Source organism: Acinonyx jubatus, chromosome D4 (assembly GCF_027475565.1).
Source record: "Acinonyx jubatus isolate Ajub_Pintada_27869175 chromosome D4, VMU_Ajub_asm_v1.0, whole genome shotgun sequence".
Classification (NCBI taxonomy): Eukaryota; Metazoa; Chordata; class Mammalia; order Carnivora; family Felidae; genus Acinonyx; species Acinonyx jubatus.
Genome location: NC_069391.1, coordinates 24,340,837 through 24,361,210, shown reverse-complemented (window position 1 = coordinate 24,361,210; position 20,374 = coordinate 24,340,837). Strand labels below are relative to the sequence as shown.

Genomic DNA, 20,374 nt, shown 5'->3' with positions numbered 1-20,374 from the left:
TATAAAAAGAGCAATAAAAACTCTAAGAGAATGACTGATCTGTGTAGCTTCTTTCCCCTCAGAAAGAGAGGGCAGGACAGGCAGCAAACTCACAGGTATAACCTGAAAGGTCACAGACTGTGGGATTTGCAAGTCCTGGTTTAAAGAGGGTCTCGGCCACTTACTAGCTTTCCTCCTCAAAAACATGACGATAATAAAACCCACCTAAAAGGGAAGTTAGAGATTAAATTAGATAATTTAATGAAGAGAATGGCCCCTAAAAATAACTGTTCTTTCCATGCCTTTCTTTCACCCCATCGTCCTACTTAGACCTTCACGCAATTAAAAAGATGAAAGAATTCCATCCTCGTTGCAGCCCTTAGCCTATCAGACGACTTCCGAGGGCCCTGTCAGAGAGGGGGTTGTGCTCGATGATGTCCTAGGCCCCCCTGATGCAGCCCCTGCTCTTCCACAGAGAGCGACTTCACCACCTCTCTGACTTCCCCTGAGAAGTTCTGCCCCAAAATGGCGGGGACTCTGGGTCACACTGCCCGGTTTCAAACCCGAACTCTGGCACTTCTAGCTGGCAAATTACTTAATCTCTGTTTCCCAGTCCCCTCAACAGTATAATGGGGATAATAATAACTGCAGTTCTTATGAGGATTTTACAGGCACATACATTTAAAGCATTCCAACAGGACTGGCACAGAGTAAGTGCTCAGTAATACATGTTAGCATGTATTAGTGTTCATTTAGAAATTTTAATTAATGGGGCGGTGGCCCTGTTGGTAAGCATTAGACCCTTGATTTTGGCTGAGGTCACGATTTCACAGTTTATGAGTTGGAGCCCTGCGTCGGGCTCTGCACTGACAAATCAGAGCCTGCTTGAGATTCTGTCTCTCTCCCTCTCTCTGCCCCTCCCCCACCTGCACACATGCACACACGCTCTCTCTCAAAATAAACTTAAACAATTGTTTTTTTAATTAACATTAATACTATTAGTACAGTCTCAAAGTATCAACCCTAGAGCCCAGGGAAGAGTAGAGATTCCAGCAGAAATGATTTGCTGTCGGTCATCATCCACGGATAGAAGCACTAACTCAAAAAACTGCGAACGCCCTTCTAAACAGAGGATAGGAGTCTCCCACTGAACCGGACAGCCACACGGGGCCAGAGTAGTGACCATAACCAAGACCAGTGTTCTTTGTACAAACTACGCCACACCAGATGTTACTGAACATTAAGTTTATACAGAGTGGCACTGTCTGAAAGGAAAAATATCTACTTTTGTGAAGCGTCTATTCTAAAACAGCATGCCAAAATACGGATACTATATCTAACGATGTTCCTTTGACATGGAAGGAAAAAAAAAAAAGAAAATACACTCTCTCGATTCTTACCTTGAATTCTTTAATTCCAGTAAAAATACTGACAGATGACATGTCAGTCTCTCCACTTGGTTTGCAGTCAGTCACGATTTCAATCACCTTATCTAATGCCACTTTCATTCGGTCAAATACTCCTTCTTTGTTTTTATGTGCTGATTCGCAGTTGGGATGCCTGAGACAGGTCTTCAAAACAATTGCAAGTTTTTAAGACATGGCCCATACCATAATACACAAAATCTTACAGAGAACACGTCATGCTAATAAAAATGGTTCTTTACCAAAATCTCCTGGGTCCCTGGCTCACCCAGCTGCTTCTCCTCACTACAAGTGGAAGCAGGATGAGTAAAAAGCGATAGCAAGGTTAAGTGAAAAAGGCACAGTGCAAAACTGTATCTTTATACTTCAGTAAGTTTACTTAAAATTTGGGGGGAAAAACTATCTTTATCATGATTAAAACTATTTTAAAATGTTGTCTTACATGTGCAAAAACTAAAAAAGAATGAGGAAAAACGAACAAATGTTGCATGACTGTGGAGGCATCTTTGGCGTTTAAAAAATGAGAATGAAAACTCCTCATGGGCCTAGATGTGAACAGGGCCTTCCAAGTGGGCTCCAGTGGACTTTGTGGCTTCACTAATCCTAGGCTAGAGTGAATATTCTGAGCAGAAAAGGCAGTTCTAAATAAACTGCTAACGAGCTGTTTACTAGTTCGTTCTTGAATTGTACCAATTTGCTGGCCAGCTGCTGTTTGGAATTACAAGCGCTCAATTCACAATTTTGTTAAAAGGAGAATAAGGCATTAAAGGTATGAATTAACAGAATAAACAAATTAAAGGCTGAATTAGTACTCCACTGTTACTCAACAGATTCTAACTCGCCTAGCTTTTTCAAGAGCACGTGTGCTGGCTCCCCAATGAGACTGGCAAACCCTGCAGAGGCAGTGACAGTGTGTGACAGGCCCGAGTCACAGCACCCAATACACCATCTTCCGCTCGGCTGCTCACTCAAAGCTGACTCACGGATTAACTGCTGTTTGGAACTGGGGAAGGAAGTTAACATTCTTGCTAAAGAATAACAGATTTGACTGCTGTGGCCTATGTTCTGATTTATCACTCTGATCTTTCTAAAAATGTAAAATACGTAAGTTAGGTGCGTTTAATCAGGTAAAACAAAAGTGTTCCTACCTTTGAGGCTGTGAGAAGCATCATTGTACACTTTTCAAGAACTGCCCTTGCTGCTGCCATTTTTGCCTTTTTCTTCTCATCTTTCAGATCCTAAAAATGAAATAAAATCATTGAACAGTCTAGGATCCTATAAACAATCCGATTTCTTGGCAAATCATTTATTCAACGATAACAAGACTCAGCCAACTAACATTGTTTAAAAGGTGACAAAGTGAAAAAAAACCAGGATAAAGTTTTATAAAATGTCACCACTTTGATCTAAATACATCAACACGATGTGTGGGAAGAAACAGCTGCCCCTACTGAGGGCAGCAGAGCCAGGGACTGAGACCGAGGCGGGTGTTGCCTCGCGGCTCACGCTCTGGTGGTCTGCATGCCAGACATTCTCATGCCTATGTGGACACACCTCTCTCTTGACCGGAAACAACCATCCTATCCTTTACTCAATTAACAGTTGCTTATTAATCAAGTATTTATGGGCTAATATTTCCTTCCAAATAGATACTTACAAGTCACCTCTTTCAGAGACCATGTCTGATTAATCCCCTCCAAGTATTTATTCATCTCAAACGGAGTTTTATTTGTCCTAAACTTAACCAATATGCTGCTCTGAAATATTCTTAAGACGTTTCTTGGGCATAGAGTTTCTTCCAAGTAGATTATAAAGTCTGAAGCAGGCACTGTGCTTTGAATTTTTTTCTTTTAGTTTCTCTTCATAGAGCCCTTGATAGAATGTGTGCTATCACAGAAAGTACCTAAATATTGTGATCAAATCTAGAACCAAATACTCTCATAATACTTTGGTCACGACCATCTAAATCAGAGGTCAGCAGTCATTTTTAATAAAAGGCCAGACAATAAACTTTTTAGGTTTTCTGGGTCAAATGGTCTCTGAAACAACTACTTAATTCTGCCATCATAGTATGAAAGCCACCTCTAGACAATATTCGACTAACATGGCTATGTCCCAATAAAACTTTACTTATGGTCACTGAAATCTGAATTACACAAAAATTTCACCTGCCATATTAGTGTTTTCATTTGTGACTTGTAAGTCATACATGAACCACATATTGTATGGTGATAACAAATGATAAAAGAAAATGGCATCTCAATCTGTTAGAAGGCTGGTCCACAGGACACAAGAGAAGTCTCCAGAAAATCCAGATGGTCCAAGAAACACTAAGTTAAGCATACAATCCAGCCTGCCACTTTCCAGGCCAATATGCTTCTTCTAACTTCAGCTACAACCAGGATTGTACATGCCCAACATGATACCCTATGTGACTATACCAAAACATCTCAAGAAGAGGTCATTATATATTTAACCTGCTAACAAGATGAACTCATGCAAGAATACCCCAACAAAGAAAAGTCAACCCTAAATACAACATGCTTTTCCACCTCCCTAAACTTATGAGCTTATAGTCTAAATTGGGGAACAGACCTACAAGAACTAATATCATGGTGTAGGCTGAAAATTACAGGCTCCAAAATCAGACATAACAGAGTTGAATCTGCTAGAAGAGTGAGCTGGGAAAAGTTTATTATCATCTCAGGTTCTGTTTCCTCAGGTGTAAAACAGTAATAACAATACCTACCTTGCAGGAATGTTTTCAAAATTAAAGAGATCATGTACATTAAGTACCTAATACATAGCTAATGCAGATAAACAATGCTTGAGTTATTACCAGTGATCTAATGTAGAAAACTTACAGAAACAGATCAGAGCAGAATAATATATAACAAGTTACAAAAGAATTAACAAGATATACAACAAAATACTATCAGAATATATATGATGACTCAATTTATTTGTCTGAGCCTGGGTAGACGGTAAAATGTAGTTTCATAGAAGAGGGAATATTAGATTTGAGCCGTAAAGGCAAGTATGACCTTTCTTAGTGTGTGTAGTGAGAACATATTTAACAGTTGTATGTATGCAAAAAACAAAACAAAACAAAACAAAAAAACCCCACAAAAACAAAACACCATGCAGATTTATTTACTTTATCCTGGCTCTTTTATGAAAGGCTTTCAACAGCAAGGTTACAAGTTTAATAAGCAAAGAAACCAACCCAAATGATCACAAAGATCACACCTCCATCCAAATTAAAAAGTATGCATGCATTTGAAGATTTTTGAATGTGGTGAATACATACATTTTGTCTATCACCAGTTAGATGTGCAAACTCCACCATTTCATTTCCAAATTGACTGAATATTTGGACAAACTCTTGAAAGCTATTCACTTTCTCCAGTCTTTCCATAGTTGCAAGAACCTGCAAAACAGAATATTTTATTGTCATGTGTAGATGTGAAAGAGACTGAGATGTCGAGGCTGAGTACCCAGGGAAAAGGAGAAACTGAATTCTAGGGGAAAGCTAAGGAGGAGAAGGCAGGAAAGGAAGAGCCCAGAGCAGTAGTGAAGCAGACCCAAAAGTTAACATCATCTAGTGAATGATTTGTCTTTAGGATGGGAAGACTTGGTGTTACTCTGAAAGTTAAAAGGAAAAAGGGTACAAGAAATGCCTCAATAGAGGAGATCATTCATGTAGCAAAGTCTGGAGAAGGTGGAAGTGTGCAGGATGGAGGTAATCAAATCTTCAGAGAACTAGGGAGCGAGGGAGGAAAAAGACGACACACAGAAGCCTCGAGGTTCAGTGAACCAGAACCCAGGAACCCCATTCTTCCCAAGAAGTGGAAGAAGTGGAAGGAAGGTCACTGCACTGGGAGGAGTGGAAAGGGAATTGTGGCACTTCGAGCGCAGGAAAACGGTTTGGATGAATCAGGAATTGCCTGTGTCGAATAAATCAGTTGCCAAGAGGCTTTGGGAAGCTGGGGTGAAAGAAGCGAGAAATCTCTAGCAGAGCCAACAGACAATGTTAGGTGTTTTCTTGATATTAGAAGTAAAGTAAGTAAATGTGAAACATATTTTCAAATCCCTTTCTCTAAAATAACACCACTGGATTAGCTTTCGTCAGACCAAGATAGGTAAAGAAAACACAGATATCCTGTGTTTACTTTTTTAAACTGAGGATGTGATGGATGTTTGGTGTGTTAATCTGCCCTGGCAGCTCAGGAAGTGCAGGCGCCTAGGACAGATAAGGCCGATGGCCGCCACTGCGTGGACACTCTTATCTTTCACAGACAGGAAGGTTTTCTCTTGTCCCTCTGGCACTGCCCGGTCTACCTCTCCAAATTCTTTTTCTTTTGAAACTCACACTCTGATTCACTCAACACTCCTCTGGTAGTTTTGTCCTCAAACTTGACTAAGACAACCTCTTCCCTGGCAGACTCCCCTCCTCCTTGCCTAGGGAATCATCCAGGGAAAGAAGTGATTGTACATGCCCTAGCCTCCCAGATGATGGAGGAGCACAACCATTAGCTGAAGAGACCTGGAAAAGTTCTAGGCTGGGAGAGTTTAAATTTATTCTGTAAGCCTCATGATTATCCATTGTCTCTAGGGATACTGCATGTAGAAATTTTGTAGAAATTTGGATAATTGTGGTTTCAGATGACTGAATTTTTTTTCTTAAGCTCATAAATTATTATCCTCTGACTCTGAAAAAAAAGATACTGAGGAATTTGGTATTTTTATCAACTATGTTTCCACTACATATGTTGTCATGGTGCTTGGCTTTTCTTCCTGAATTTGTACACATGAAAAGCTTTAACGAATAAGCTTGAACAACTAGATAATGGTTTTCTGAGAAGAAATATTATTTGCATCTAAAAGTTTAGACCCAGAACACACATTGTTTAGGACTTATAGGTACAGAAGAAATACCACTTTTAAGCTATAGACAAGTGGAGTTATAAACATTAAAACTGACAAGCATTGCCAAATTACCTGTAATTAACCTAAAAGATACTTTTTGAACAACCCTGAAAGTCACAAGTATAGAAACACAAGAAAGACAAGTACCTTATTTCTTGATGTTATTATCTGCTTAATGACTACTCGGTCTGCCAGCAACAACACTTTTGTCACTGAAGAAAGAAGTAATCTTGCAGCCTTTATAACGCCTGTTTTATCCGCAAAAATTGTGATCTGGCCATCAGATTCTGGGTGATTCAAGCTGCTTATATCTGTAAGTGCTGCAATTGTTTCTCCTAACAAGAAAGGCAAGGGTGAAAAGTTAAATTGGGAATAAGATGTACTTAAATTAAAATCTAGACTTTACTCTTGAAGAGAGATCATGCTCAACAGTTAGACATTGGCTTTGGAGTTTAATTTCAAGAAGAAGAAATAGCTACTCTTCGATGAACACAAGGATTATCATATGAGGCTCCTGAATGACAAAATAATGAACTTTGAGAACTTTGAAAAATTTGTTGCCTTCACCAAGTTTGACAAATATATTAACTTTTGTTTCCAGTGGTATAGCCAACTACATGATCTAAAAAGCCTCCTGCTCTGGGGCGCCTGGGTAGCTCAGTCGGTTAAGCGTCTGACCATGGCTCAGGTCGTGATCTCCTGGTTCGTGGGTTCGAGCCCTGCATCAAGCTCTGCGCCGACAGCTTGGAGCCTAAAGCCTGCTTTGGATTCTTTGTCTCCTCTCTCTCTGCCCCTCCCCTGCTCACGTGTTTTCTCTCTCAAAAATAAATAAACATTAAAAAAACAAAATAAGAAGAAGGGGGGCGCTCTGCACTGACAGCTCGGAACCTGGAGCCTGCTTCGGATTCTGTGTCTCCCTCTCTCTCTGCCCCTAACCCATTCATATTCTCTCTCTCTCTCTCTCTCTCTCTCTCTCTCTCGCTTTCTCAAAAATGAATAAACATTAAAAAAAAAAAGTTAAGGGGTGCCTGGGTGGCTCAGTCAGTTGAGTGTCTGACTTCAGCTCAGCTCGATCTCACAGTATGTGAGTTCGAGCCCACATTGGGTTTTGTGCTGACAGCTGAGCCCGGAGCCTGCTTCAGATTCTGTGTCTCCTTCTCTGTCCCTTCCCGGCTCACACTCTGTCTCTGTCTCTCTCTCTCTCAAAAATAAGTAAACATTAAAAAAAATTTTATAAAAGTTAAAAAAAAGGAGAACCCAAAGCAGAGCAGTAAGCAGCTGCCATGGCTTTGGCCAGGGGTGAGGAGACAGAGGTGTACTGGGGTAAGGGGTAGGGGTCACTGCACATCTCCATACCCTGAAGGGGCTAGGGTTTTTATGAACACCCACGGAAAAAAGACAAAGCTTTGTGCCCCTTGGGAGGCATCTTCAGTGAAAAGGGGGCGTAGAAAAATGATCCACTGGCAAAGGGAAATAACAATCTAGTTTATCTGTTGGGCACCTGGGCTCTGCATGGGAAAACAATGAAAGCATCTATCCTGAGAACTCAAACCACAGGCTGACCCTGAAACCTGCTGTTTGAATTTATACTTCTTACGATGCCTAGCATACCATGCCCATTGTACCAAATAAACTTCCAACCTTCTAGAAAAAGTCTCTTCTTCACTATCAAAATGTTGCCATCAAAATGCTTTGATTTCTGTAATAGCAATTATGCATCAATAAAACAATACAAATATATGTTCTCCTTAAAAATGAAACCAGGCTATAATTTCTTCCAAACTTTACGGTTTAACCTAACAATTTAAAAAAAATAAACTTTCCATCATCTTGCAATGTTCAAGATAATTTTTTACATCCTAAGTAAACCTCAGTACATAATAGATTGATTTTCTCACAAAAGTCCCCTTGTCAATATCATTATATACATCCAATAAAGTATCTGCCCATAGGTTAATGATACTGAATAAAAGTACCTGAACTTTCACGGACAGGTCATAGGGTGTGACAGAATGAAATCAAGATTTAGGATAAGTCTGGTGAAAGCACCTGGACTAGAAAGGAGAGACTCAAAGTCAGGGTACTAATGAGGCAGCTATGTCATCGGTGGGTATGAAGTAGTAAGGATCTTGCAAGGATGGCAGCCATGGGAATATAAAAAAGATGATTTGAGAGATACCAAGGAAAGAAAATATAAAATTCGTACCTGAACAGTGATAAGAAAAGAAGGAGAAATGAAAAAAAAAAAAAAAAAGGCTTCAAGTTTGTGAACCTAAATCATTTTTTTTTTAATCAGAAAGAAGGTCACAGAAAGGGGTATGATAAATTTACTTTCAGACAACAGGAATCTGAAACAACACAGGAAAACCCAAAGGATAAGCCACTAGATATGTATTGGTTACATATCATGACAACAGCTGAAACTCTACTAATAAGAGGAAGTCTGTGGTAGCCAGCCTCCAAGATGGCTCCCAAAGTTCCCCACCTCCTGGAATCGACATCTTTGTGTGGTTTCCTCCCACATCACACCAGGGTTGGTAGGGTAGAAGTGATGGTTTGTTACCTCCAAGATTAGGTTTTTAAAGACACTAAGGTAGCCATCTTGGTTGCTCTCGCTCACTCTCTCTGTCTGAGGGAAGCCAACTACCATGTTGTAAGTAGCCATTCCTACAAAGAGGCGTAGATAAGGTGAAACTGAGGCCTCTGGCCAAAGCCAACAAAGAAGTAAAGCCTGCCAAAAATCAAAAGAGGAAAGCAATAGATCCTGCGGTCCAGTCAAGCTTTCAGATAGCTACAGGCCCAACAGACACCTTGAGTACAACCTCATGAGAGACAGTGACCCAGACCCAGCTGGCTAAGCCACTCTCTGACTTCTGACCTTCAGAAACCATGTGAGGTAATAAATGTGGTTTTAAGTTGCTAGGTTTGGGTTAATTTGTTACACAATAGGTTACTAATACAGTTTACATAGCAAAATATACAGAGGAATAGAAAGGTTAGAATTAAACTTTCATGTACACAAAAAGGGGCAAGAGGATTAGTATCAGTTTGCAATAATTTAGAGGATAAAAATGTTTCCTCTCTACCTCTGGAAAATGTTACTTTTTCCTACAGCTCTCAATCCTCAAAGATACTACATATGAGCCTGCACATATGGTATTATATAACTTTTCCTTTTTCTGACTAAACCCAGGCATTAAACTCCTAACTACGTGGGATGGTAACATTTGGTTAGCTCCACCAACATGGTCAAATTCTTCCTTAACATTATAAAGCTGTTCAAAGTGTAGACTGTTCAGAAATTAGCTTTCCGAAAAAGTCACAGAGCTGTCCTTTTAGCTTCGTGGTTGCCATTTTTAACTTGTATATGTAATTACTGTTGTGTCTTAATGTGAAAATCCAAAGTCGGTTAAATACAAATATTTATTGAGCTCCCATATAAACTATAAAACCTAAGTAGACAAGTAAAAATATTGGAGGAGGGGCACAAATTGGGTGGAGTCTAAAATTATAAACTTCTAGTTACCAAATAAGTTATGGGATGTGATACACAGCGTGGCAGCTATAGTTAATACTGTATTGCGTATTTTTGAAAATATTGCTTATTTTTAAGACACTAAATCTTAAAAGTTCTCATCACAAATATTTTTTAACTATATCTGATGACAGATATTAACTAGACTTACTGTGTGAGTATTTCACAATGTAGTTGACCCTTAAACAACATGGGTTTGAATGCTGTGGGTCCATTTACATGCAGATTTTTTTTCAGTAAAAACAGTATAGTATTACAAATGTATATTCTCTTCCTTATGACTTTCTTAATATATTTTTTTCTCTAGCTTCCTTTATTGTAAGAATACAGTAATAACATGCAAAATATGTGTTAACCAACTGTTTATGTTATTGGTAAGGCTTATGGTCAACAGTAAGCTATCAGTTAAATTTTGGGGGAGTCAAAGTTATACATCAATTTCCAACTGCACAGGGGGTCAGTACCCCTAATCCCTGCGTTGTCTAAAGCCAACTGTATGTACAAATATTGAGTCACTATGCTGTACATCAAAACGAACTTAACTTTATATGTCAATTATACCTCAATTTTAAAAAAAGGTAAAAACACAGTGTAAGAACTCAACAGAGGAGGGGCCCCTGGCTGGCTCAGTCAGTGGAGCATGCGACTCTTAATCCTGCAGGTCATAAATTCAAGCCCCATGTTGGGTGTAGAGATTACTTTAAAAAAAAAAAAAATCTTAAAAAAAAAAAAAAGAACTCAACAGAAGAAAGAAAAAAGAAAACAGTAATAAGTATAACAACTAATACTTATCGAGTACTTTCTATGAGCCAAATGCATACATGCATTATATCAAAACACTTCTGTAAACACTAACATCACCCCTATTTTATTGATGAGAAAACTGAGGTTTAAAAAAGTTTAATAGCTTGCTCAATATCACACTGGTATCAAGTGAAAAGCTGGGACTAAAATCCAGGCAGTCTGACTCCAAGGTCCTAGTTCTTTATCACTACTTTACATTATTCCCCTCAAATAAATATTAAATTGTTCAGAGGAGAAATTGATTACTATGGGCTGAGTGGACCCGAAACATTTCAGGAGTGATTCAAGTTAAGTCTTAAATTTGTGCATCTTAAGAGAAATTAGGGCTTCCATATATACAACTCCAGGAGGCGCCATTCTCATTCACTTACCAGAGTGACATAAGAGGTAGTTCTCAAGAGGGGAAAGGCAACTTCCAAATGAAAAGAGACAACAGGCAGAGCCCATGACAACAGATGGCTTCTGAAAGATTCCTGTATGGAGCCGCCTGGGCTCAGAGTTACTCACAGAGAGCCACAGTCTACAGGAGTGCGGGTCGGTGGACCATGTCCTCTTTTCTCACCATACACAGAAGCACAGTGACATCCTACAAAGCCCATAAGGTGAGTAGGACTCAGCTTGCCCTTTCATTAAAAAAACTCTATTCAAAACCTATTCAAAAACTTAATTAAGGGTTGCTATAAAAAAACAGTAATATGTAGACCATCTCTACATTTTCTGTTGAATTGTCCACTGCCTTATGTAATGTCTGTTGTGTAAGTGCCCACACAATAATTTAGTGCCAGGAAAAAAGTTGCTCTCCTCTTGACGAGCTGGTCTGTTTCCTTTCAACAAACAATGAGAATTATATAACCCTTTCTTTTCCACATTTTTGTCTTGCCTTTCAGGATTTTCAAAGATAAATTTCATGCTTAATTAAAGTAACAGCGTTGGCCAAACTTTCCAGAATATTTATTTTCATCTCCTATTATAACGGGTTTATTAAACATATATCTTTTATTGTAAGCTATTTCAAATCCTCTTTAAAATGTAGGTAAAATACAAGTTATAAATACAATGAGGCCATCCCTCCTTCCCCACTTAAAGTTTATTCACTATCACAGTGAATGGCTAGAAATTCAAGAGTCAACTCAGAATCCTCCCTTTCTTTTAGCTAATACCAAAGTTCTAGCTATTTAACCACCTTAATATTTTGCACGCCCTCCCTGCTCTTTATTATCTCTAAGACATTGCCTTGGCTTAGCATGGTTTACTGTAGAAGCTTCCATAGTAATTTCCCTCCTTGTGTCTGAACTCTCTAAATCAACCCTCTTTGTTCATTTCCTGCATGCTACCAGAAAGACAAACTATGTCTCTCATCTGGCTGAAATTTCCTCAGTCTGTCATCTACAGAGTAATACCTGAAGTCATTCATAGAACACACAGGACCATATATGACCTGGTTGGCCCCTCCATATTTACTTGGCCTTATCTCACCCAGATGACCCTCTAAATATACCTGCTCCTCCCATAGTAAATAGCACCACCATTTCCCTAGCTGTTCATACTCCAAACCTTAGAGTTATCCAAACCTTGGCGTTATCTCTCAAAAATAAACACTAAAAAAATAAAATAAATGTGTATTTATTTTTGAGAGAGAGAAAGAGAGAGAAGAGAGAGACAGACAGACAGACAGACAGAGGGACAGAGAGAGAGGGAGACACAGAATTTGGAACAGGCTCTAGGCTCTGAGGTGTCAGCACAGAGCCTGACGCAGGGCTTGAACTCACGAGCTGTGAGATCATGACCTGGGCCGAAATCGGATGCTCAACCGACTGAGCCACCCAGGCACCCCACCAGTAACCTTTTTAAAATATGAGATTATGCCACCACCCTGTATGAAACATTCTATTAGGCTTCCTATTATACTTAGAACACAGTCCAAAGTTCCTATCTCTGCCTAGAAGGACATACCTATTCTCACTCTTCTCCTTTCCAGAAATACCATTCTTTCAGATATTCATTCATTCATGTAGCTGTGGCCCTCATTTTTCAGTCTCTGCAACAATGTTACTTCTTAGAGGATTTCCTGACTCTCTACCTTAGTAGTTCTCAACTGGGGGCCATTTAGACCCCAAAAAGGACATTTGACAAGGTCTGGAATGTTACAAGATTTGGTGTCACAGTGGGAGAAGAGGGAATCTACTGGCTTCTAATAGGTAGAAGCTAGGGATTCTGGTAAATACTTTATAATGCACAGGACAGCCCCCACCACCAACAAAGAATTATCAACAAATAATTATCTGGCCCCAAATGTCAACAGTATCAAAGTTGAGAAAAGCTGTCCTCTGTAAAACATACCTCCTCTGGTCTCCTAACCCTTACTCTGCTTTATTTTTTCATGAATAATAATTATATATCTATTCATTTGTTTCTGGTCTCCCTCACTAGAATGCAAGCTCCATGAGGGTAGACATTTGACTGATGTACACACAGCTATTTCACAATGGCCTAAAAGAAAGCCTGGCATATAGCCAGCACTCACTAAATATTTATTGAAAGAAAAAATGGAAAAATTATACTTCAACAAGGCTGAACTACTTGTATCCATCAAAATACCCCAGGTTCTCTCAGGCTTCTGTGCCACCAGCTATAGAGAACTGTGGGACTTCATAAAATTTGTAGTCACTATGATTTGTCTGCTATAGAGTACAGGAATACGCTAATTTTTTTTTTGAAGATTTTATTTTTCAGTGATCTCTACACCCAACATGGGGCTCAAACTTACAACCCTGAGCATGCTAATTTGCTCCTTGAGGACAGAGACTATGCCCCACATTCCTCTGTATCTCTGGCATTTCAATGGCTAATGGCAAGAATGGAAGACCATCTCCCTACCCAGTGAAAGAATTCAGTGTGTCAGATTTAGGACTTGAGCCAAGAGAAGTTCCATATTTCTGGAAGCTAATCCAGAATCTATAGGAATCTATAGGAATCTATAGGAATCTATAATCACAGGGCTAAAGCACAGAACATATTTTTGCTCAAAATAAGACAATAATCTGTCATGGTATCCAAAGCAATAAAATTGGTATAAAAAAGCTTTAATATCAATATCACATACCTGCTTGTTTAGCTTCAATACAGGCAATAGTTATTTCTTCTTTCAAGTCCCAGTTTTCATTGGCTATAGCTTCCCCTACTTTAACAAATCTTCCAACTGCCAAGTTGACGGCTTGTCCTACACGCTGAATTGCTTGCAGAGTTTTATCAGACTTTTTGGTATTATCTTTATGATTAATAAGTGTGGTGATCTAAAAATAGAAGAAGATAAAAGCATTTGCTTAAAATTTATCTCAATATCTTTTAAAACTATATCACAAAGGCCAAGAAAATTAAGCCCAGAATACTGGATTAAGCCTGGCGTACGGCAACAGTCTTTGGCCTAGTAGACTAAATTGACGGCTTTAATGCTTCAACCCAGAGACAACCAGTAAAGCATCCTGCATCCCTCCTCAAGACAATGTTTCTATTAATAACAATCCCAAGTTTACCTGATGATGGTTATCTGGGACATATAGTTCCAGAAGCCCTCCAGGTATTCCAACAAATCTTAAAGACAGAAGAAAAGTAGGAAAGGGAGGCTCATTACACTCAAAAACAAAACAAAACAAAACAAAACAAACACCTCACAAAAAACCAAAGCACTTCTTAGTGCTTACAGCACAGTAGAGATCTAATTTCCTCGACTATGGCTCGAGCTGCTGTGAGAGTAGAGACGACATTCCATTCCACTGCCTAGCAGTGTATAGGTTGTACAAAATGGTATGCATGCCATACATGCTTACTGAATTAGCCAGACATTTTAGAATGACCACTGTAATCTATGTTTTATACTTCTCTAAGTGTTGTTGTAGACCCAAAGTACATTACATACCAAGAGTTTTAATACCTGATTCCAGGCCCTGAAGTAAAATATAGAAGGTGACAAGTTAAGCTTGTTGAAACAAATATAAATCCTCAAAATGTCCTAGAAAACTAGTACGTGAACTATACCGACATATCAAAATATTTAAAGAATGTTACATGAAAACTATGGATCTTAAATAGTATATGTCCACTGAATATAACTGTGAAATGATTTATATAAGTGCATTAGCAAATACCAGAATACAGAACTAAGAGAAGAGGAATGGCTCTTTGAGAAACTTTACAGGTTATGGTACTAATAGTTTAGAATCAGGAAGGCCTGGGTTTGAGCCTTGGCTTGCCTTGGCTCTCCAAATTTCCTCACCTATATTATTTTTCAAATTTTGAATGTTTCCTAGATGCCAGGTCCTAAGAATGCATCAGTGAACAAGACTAACACAATCCTGCCCTTGTTCAGTTTACAGTCTATCAGAATAACAAAATATATAAAATAAATTTATACACAATTTATAAAATCATATAAAATATATTTGTTGTACATCTACCATATACCAAATAAAATTTTAGGCAATGATGAAAAAGCAATGTAAATCAAAGAAAAGACCCAAACTCTCATGGAGCTTACATTCAAGTGGGAGGGAGGACAGATGATAATCAAAAAGGTAAACAAACAAACAAAACTAATGCAAATACTATACAAAATATTAAAATAGTATAATATGATAGAAGTATTTTTGTAGCTATCTCAGATTAGTTGATCCTCCTTCTATGAGGAAGTGATATTTAAACTAAGATCTAAATGATATAAAGTAGTCAAGTTGGCAAACATCAGGGGACAAAGCATTCTAGGGAGAAGAAATAATTGTTGGAGGTGGGAGAGAGAAAGGGAGAGAGAGAGAGAAAGGGAGAGGGAGAGGGAGGTGAAGAAGGGGGAGGAGAGAGAGAGCGAGAGGGAAGGAGAAGGGAAGCCCATCTTGTTCAAAGAATGAGGTAAGGCTAGAAGTAGTTAAAGAACAGTGACAAGAAGGCAAGTAGAAAACCAATATCCAGCAGGTGGGCAGGGACCAGCCATGAAAGGCTATGTATTTTATTCTAAATATGACTGGCAGCCACTGAAGGGTTTCTAAACAGGAAAGTGCTATGATCTCTGCAGTGATTTTTAAATGTGTCCACAAATTCTTTGATATTTCTCCTTTCAAGAGGCAGAGACTCATTTCTCTCCCCTGAAGTATGAACTGAACTTAGTGACTTACTTCTAATGAATAAAGTGGAAGCAATGGCATACTTCTGAGAGTAGATCATAAAACACATTTTACCTTCCACCTCCCTCTCTCTCTCCCTCTCAATCTCAGATCAATCACTGCCGGACAAAAACAGCTACCATATTGTGAAGGACACTCTCGCAACTCGATGGAGATACCCACATGGGAAGAAACTGAGGCTTCCGGCCAAAAGATAGTGAAAAACTGAGGCCTCCTGCCAACAGTGAGAAGAATGAACATGGAAACAGATTCTCCGTTCTCAGTCATGCCTTCAGATTATGGTGGGCCCAGCCAACGTCTGGATTTCAATTTCACAAAAGACCATCCAGAACCATGAGGCAAACCATCCCAGAATTCTTGACTCACAGAAACTGAGATGATAAATATTTATTTATTGTTTTAAGGCAGTAAATTTGGGGTAATTTGTTATGTATCAATAGATAATGAATACATATTTTGGTATCTTGAATGTGGCAATGCTGTAACAAACCTAAAATGTGGAAGTGGCTTTGCCATCAGACTGTGGAAGTTGAATGGACTTTGAGGAGTTAGTAAAAGCTAGAGAGTATTGAATACACTTTGCAGAAGTTCCTCAAGGAAGCTATGGGTAAAAGCTTAAAGTCATAAAAAAATCTTATTGAAAAGTGGAGAAAAGAAGATCTTTGTTATGTGGTGTCAGAAAATCACCCCCAGGAATGTGTAAATTAGAGAATAAACCTAATGAACTGGGTGATCTAGCTAAGGAGATTTCAAGACAAATTTTGAAGGTGCCACTTAGCTTCTTGCTTAAAATGTAAAAATGTAAGAAGAGATACAGAAGCGAAAGGAAACACTGTTAAATAAAAAGAAGCCAGGACCTGCTGTATGTGAAAATTCCTTGCTTCTCCAAAAGGCAAATGATGCTAAAATTAAGAATGGCTTCCAGGCAAAAACAAAATCTAGGGCACTGTCAGGAAGCAAGGTCTAAAGATGAAGCTGAGAGTGTGACTATAAAATTTTATGTTAAGATCTCAGGAAGATTCAAGGTGCTGTTCCAGAGATCCATTCACTTAAACAACAGGTCTCTGAGAAGCTTTAAGAGTATTGTCCCTCAGGAGTCCCAGCAGAAGCCCAAGTTAGAGCAGGGCTTATCATAAAGAGACTTGTGGGTATGGTTTGTCTAATTAAGTTAGCCCAATAAGATTCACAGGAGACTCACAAAATTTTGAGGATAATTAGGTCAAGAGACATGGACTGAAGGAGACAGATCAGTACAATTAGGTCAAGAGACATGGACTGAAGGAGATAGATCACTACAAAATGAAGAGTTTTTTGCATCCCCAAGCTTCCATCGGCAGGGAGCAGGCTGAGAAACCATGCAGATATAAATATGGGCTCCCTTTCATGAGTGAGGATGACTCAGAGCAGTGCTAATGGCCATGAAGAAACATTCCCAGGCTTCATGTCTTCATCAAGGTACCATTAACCTGTGTTTGGGTGGGTTTCAGAATACTGTGAACCAGTGGCTCCTAGTTTCCCCATTTTCAAACAGAAAAATATGGCTGTTATCCTATGCTTACTTCCTGTTTTATTTTGTTTTTAGTTGTTGTTTTAACAAAAATTGTTAAACAATTTTAGTTGTTGTTTAACAGGTTATCCTCTGCCTGTCCCACCACTAAAAGTTGTGTGCTTGGGAGCAGATAACTTGTCACTTTAGTTCATAGGTCTTTAGATCAAATGGAACTATACTCAAGGAGCTACACCTAAGGAACTCTGCATACAAGAAGTCTCATCTGAATCAGATTTAGATGCCAAAATCTTTAATTTCCAGCTATGCCGTAAAGGGATGAGACTTCGGGGAGGCCTGGGGGTGCAGGGGAAGAAATGGGAAGAAAAGTAAACAATCTGTGGCCAGAGGGTAGAATGCAGTGATTTTAAAATATGTCCAAAAATTCTTTCCTATTCCTGCCTTTAAGAGGTAGAGCCTCAATCCCCTCTCCTTGAGTGTGGGCTGAACTTGGTGAATTACTTCTGACTAATAAATCAAGCAGAAGTGACAGTGTGGTACTTTTGAGAGAGGTCATAAAGGCACTCTGGTTTCAATCTTTCTCTCTCTCTCTCTCTCTCTGAGATTATTCCCTCTAGAGGAGGCCAGTTGCCATGTCATGAAGACATCTGACCAGCCTGATGCAAAGTCTAACATGACAAACAACTGAGTGAGGCGTCCAACCAACAGCTAGCAAGAGTCTGAAGTCTCCTGCCTACAGACATGTGAGTAATCTAAAAGCAGGCAGGATTTTTCTTGTTTCTTGAGATAGGCCTGGATTGCAATGTATTTTCCTCTCGGGACTGCCTTCGCTGCATTCCAAAGCATATGGATTGTTGTCTTCTCATTTTCATTTATTTCCATTTGTTTTTTAATTTCTTCTCTAACTGCCTGGTTGACCCATTCATTCTTTAGTAGGGTGTTCTTTAACCTCCATGCTTTTGGAGGTTTTCCAGACTTTTTCCTGTGGTTGATTTCAAGTTTCATAGCATTGTGGTCTGAAAGTGTGCATGGTATGATCTCAATTCTTGTATACTTATGAAGGGCTGTTTTGTGACCCAGTATGTGACCTATCTTGGAGAATGTTCTATGGGCACTCGAGAAGAAAGTATATTCTGTTGCTTTGGGATGCAGAGTTTTAAATATAATTGTCAAATCCATCTGATCCAATGTATCATTCAGGGCCCTTATTTCTTTATTGATCCTATGTCTAGATGATCTATCCATTGCTGTAAGTGGGGTATTAAAGTACCCTGCAATTACTACATTCTTATCAGTAAGGTTGCTTATGTTTGTGATTGTATTATATATTTGGGGGCTCCCATATTTGGCGCATAGACATTTATAATTGTTATAATTCTAATTTATAATCTTCCTGATGGATAGACCCTGTAATTATTATATAATGTCCTTCTTCATCTCTTGTTACAGCCTTTAATTTAAAAACTAGTTTGTCTGATATAAGTATGGCTACTCCAGCTTTCTTTTGACTTCCAGTAGCATGACAGATAGTTGTTCTCCATCCCCTCACTCTCAATCTGAAGGTGTCCTTGGGTCTAAAATGAGTCTCTTGTAGACAGAAAATAGATGGGTCTTGTTTTTTTTATCCATTCTGATACCCTATGTCTTTTGGTTGGAGCATTTAGTCCATTGACATTCAGTGTTATTATTGAAAGATATGGGCTTAGAGTCATTGTGATATCTGTAGGTTTCATGCTTGTAGTGATGTCTCTGGTACTTTGAGGTCCTTGCAACATTTCACTCACAGAATCCCCCTTAGGATCAACAGCACACCTAAAGGAAATAGAAGCAGAACAGCAAAGACACCCCAAACCCAGCAGAAGAAGAGAAATAATAAAGATCAGAGCAGAAATAAACAATATAGAATTTAAAAAAACTGTAGAGCAGATCAACGAAACCTAGAGGTGGTTTTTTTGAAAAAGTAAACAAAATTGATAAACCTCTAGCCAGGCTTCTCAAAAAGAAAAGGGAGATGACCCAAATAGATAAAATCATGAATGAAAATGCAATTATTACAACAATCCCTCAGAAATACAAGCAATTATCAGGGAATATTATGAAAAATTATATGCCAACAAACTGGACAACCTGGAAGAAATGGACAAATTCCTAAGCACCCACATACATCCAAAACTCAAACAGGAAGAAGTAGAAAACTTGAACAGACCCATAACCAGGGAAGAAATTGGGTCAGTTATCAAAAATCTCCCAACAAATAAGAGTCCAGGACCAGACGGCTTCCCTGGGGAATTCTACCAGACATTTAAAGCAGAGATAATACCTATCCTTCTCAAGCTGTTTCAAAAAATAGAAAGGGAAGGAAAACTTTCAGACTCATTCTATGAAGCCAGCATTACTTTGATTCCTAAACCAGACAGAGACCCAGCAAAAAAATTCTCAATAAGATACTAGCAAATCAAAATCAACAGCATATAAAAAGAATTATTCACCATGATCAAGTGGGATTCATTCCTGGGCTGCAGGGCTGGTTCAACATTCACAAATCAATCAATGTGATACATCACATTAATAAAAGAAAGGAAAAGAACCATATTATCCTGTCAATAGATGCAGAAAAAGCATTTGACAAAATTCAGCATTCTTTCTTAATAAAAACCCTTGAGAAAGTCAGGATAGAAGGAACATCCTTAAACATCATAAAAGCGATTTATGAAAAGCCCACAGCTAATATCATCCTCAATGGGGAAAAACGGAGAGCTTTCCCCCTGAGATCAGGAACACGACAGGGATGTCCACTCTCACCACTGTTGTTTAACATAGTGTTGGAAGTTCTAGCATCAGCAATCAGACAACAAAAGAAAATCAAAGGCATCAAAATTGGCAAAGATGAAGTCAAGCTTTCACTTTTTGCAGATGACATGATACTACACATGGAAAACCCAACAGACTCCACCAAAAGTCTGCTAGAACTGACAGGTAAATTCAGCAAAGTCGCAGGATACAAAATCAATGTACAGAAATCAGT

General features: G+C 38.8%; 1 protein-coding gene across 1 annotated transcript in view; it reads right to left on the bottom strand.

Annotated features, from left to right (window-relative positions):
* The window catches only part of CTNNAL1 (catenin alpha like 1), a 61,703-nt gene that overhangs the window by 28,797 nt on the left and 12,532 nt on the right, over window positions 1–20,374 (bottom strand). The window contains exons 2-6 of the mRNA XM_027034775.2: window positions 13,775–13,964; window positions 6,480–6,667; window positions 4,714–4,833; window positions 2,552–2,641; window positions 1,380–1,550 (exon numbers count right to left, since the gene is read on the bottom strand). Of these exons, the coding sequence (XP_026890576.1) occupies window positions 1,380–1,550; window positions 2,552–2,641; window positions 4,714–4,833; window positions 6,480–6,667; window positions 13,775–13,964 (759 nt within the window). The remainder of the gene's footprint in view (window positions 1–1,379; window positions 1,551–2,551; window positions 2,642–4,713; window positions 4,834–6,479; window positions 6,668–13,774; window positions 13,965–20,374) is intronic.